We start from the raw sequence: 2,573 nt of genomic DNA on the forward strand, positions 1-2,573 counted from the left end.
ATATATTTTCAAAATTTTATTTCTTACTATTTATTTCGTAGCGTTTAGATACGATTTTGAATTATTGCTCATTACAAAGAGAATGAAATACTGAACATTTCCAATTTTTAGTTTTCAAGATATTTTAATTTCAATGCTCAAAAACTTATAATTTCATTTCTGGCCCTATTTTTTATCCACTTTTCGCCTCTCTGTCTTGGTGTAGCGTCAAGATAAAATTTTTAATCATAAGTCATTAAGAAGATGAAATGCTGAACATTTCCCTCACTTACTGCATGCAGCTACAATTTTTGGTTTTCGAAATTATTTTTATATAAAATTCGAAATTATCTTAATATAAATCCAAAACACATGGGCCGTTTCCCAACCCCAACACTACACGAATTTACCCCAGTATAATTTTTTTATCTTGAGTTGTACAACGTTGTTAAAGAAATTTCACTTCAAAAATAGTCAATTTAATTCATATTAGTAATACCAAAATATTATTTTTCAGAATTGAGAGGTTCATTCTTGGTTCGATGGAAGAAATGCAACTTATACTTGATGATCATTTAGGCAAAGCATTAGGAATGAAAGGGTCAGCTTTTGTGAGACCATACAAAGGTGAGATGCTTTATTTCATTTTTCATTTAATGATATAATAACATCAAATATTCATTAAGCTAGTTCCCATTATGGCTTGTTCAATAATCTCATGTGTTTTAAGTATTGAATGGCAAGAAGGACGCATACATTCAAATATTTGCATTTAAATCTCACATTAAAACGAAATATCCAGTGTGTCAAAGTTATAGCCTTTTACAAATAATTCATTGGAAAATTGTTAACCTATAGTAGTAAATAATTCTTATTCAATTGGTTCTCATTTCAGATGAAGTATGTGATTGGTACGACAAACTAGTCTACATAAATCAAATGCTGGATGACTGGGGGAAGGTCCAGATACAGTGGATGTACTTCGCCCCAATATTCTCGTCCCCAGATATTATCCGTCAGATGCCGACCGAAGGGCATATGTTCGAAGTATATAATTTAATTTTGTAATTCAGTGATTTTTAGGTTTATATTGACAATTTAAATTTAATATTTGTAGGATTCGCTTTCAGATAAGACCCATTTACACGTAATAACTATCTGTTGTGCGAATAGTGAGATAATATGACAGATCTTGTATCACACTGATAGTAAAACTAAGTTCACAAACAGTATAACTTAGTGAATGAATGATAAAAACTGATAATTAAATACGACTAACAACTTTCGCCATATATATATATTTTTTTTATTTATTGTTAAATATTACACTCTGCTTCAAACTTGTGCAATTAGTTTAAATTTTAAATCTTTACCGCTGCAAACTACTTTACACTTTGTAAAGAAGTACTGTTACTAGACCAACGGTTGTGCAAGGAGGTGATTTGGTCAGAATCACGCTCGACCGCCAGATTTTTACCCAATTTAAGAGGCTGGGTGGACCCCCTGAGGGCTCCAGAACCCACAGGAGTTGACTCATGGCTACAGTGCAACAGAAAACAATTTTCTGCCCAGCTGGATTCGAATTCGGATCCTTGGAGTTAGTAGCCACGCGATTTTCCCCATGGCTACCGCGCTCCCACTGTGCAATTAGTAACAGTGATTAATAATCACATTCATATCAAAATTAAAATTACATATAAATAAATAAAATCTCTATATGTATATAAATAGAAATATAAGTAAAATGAGCATAATTAAACTATGTACATGAAGAAGTAAATATAAAATAAAATAAGTACAATTTTGAACTAGCATAACAATAAAAAGACTGCACTAATAACATTTCAACTATTATGTACAATATTTACACTCTCAACTTGAGAACACAGACGACAGACAACTTCCAAAATACAGTGATCCCTATCCAATTTTATACCCTCAAAATGTAAATCAAATGTATAAAATAATAATCAATTTCAATATCTATTAATTTTAAGAAAAGGGAGAGAGGAACGTTAATGTATAATCTACTACAATGTGCGCTTAAGAATATTTGTTATGGTTTTATGAAAAGTAATGCACTTTGAGACACAAAATAAAAAATGTTTATGTCTATATAGTTGACCGTAAAAATTTAAATATAAGAAATTGGTCAGGATTGTGGTAAAAAAAAAAAAAAAGAACAAATAGAAAATAACTATTTTAATGTCCGACGTTTCGCCCCACTTTGCAGTGCTTCATCAGGGCTAAAAAGATAAAAAAAAACTGAGAATATTTACAACAATAAGGTAATTTAAGCCCTAGCTAATATTTATCCTAATTAATATTATGTAAAAATAAAGTGATAAGAAATTACATATAAATAAAAGGAAGGAAAACAAAAAATAGTATCAATATAAAATAAACTTGAATAAACAATGATAAGAATAAAAAATAAGTAACAACGCCAAGAGTAAAATTTAAAAAAAAATACGTAAAATATACAGTTAAAAAAGTACAGGAGACGTACGTAAAACAAAAACAATACGAGAAAAAAAAAAGAAGAAGAAAGTAGAGATTAAATAAACGTCTAAAAGAATAAATATAAATAAAAA

At 29.4% G+C, this 2,573-nt stretch overlaps 1 protein-coding gene across 1 annotated transcript in view; it reads left to right on the top strand.

Moving 5' to 3' along the window:
* The window catches only part of LOC106689022 (dynein axonemal heavy chain 12), a 96,956-nt gene that overhangs the window by 71,469 nt on the left and 22,914 nt on the right, over positions 1-2,573 (top strand). The window contains exons 19-20 of the mRNA XM_067051182.1: positions 497-606; positions 875-1,026. Of these exons, the coding sequence (XP_066907283.1) occupies positions 497-606; positions 875-1,026 (262 nt within the window). The remainder of the gene's footprint in view (positions 1-496; positions 607-874; positions 1,027-2,573) is intronic.

The sequence above is a fragment of the Halyomorpha halys genome, unplaced genomic scaffold (genome assembly GCF_000696795.3).
Source record: "Halyomorpha halys isolate HHAL.00 unplaced genomic scaffold, Hhal_1.1 Scaffold1261.1, whole genome shotgun sequence".
Taxonomy (NCBI): domain Eukaryota; kingdom Metazoa; phylum Arthropoda; class Insecta; order Hemiptera; family Pentatomidae; genus Halyomorpha; species Halyomorpha halys.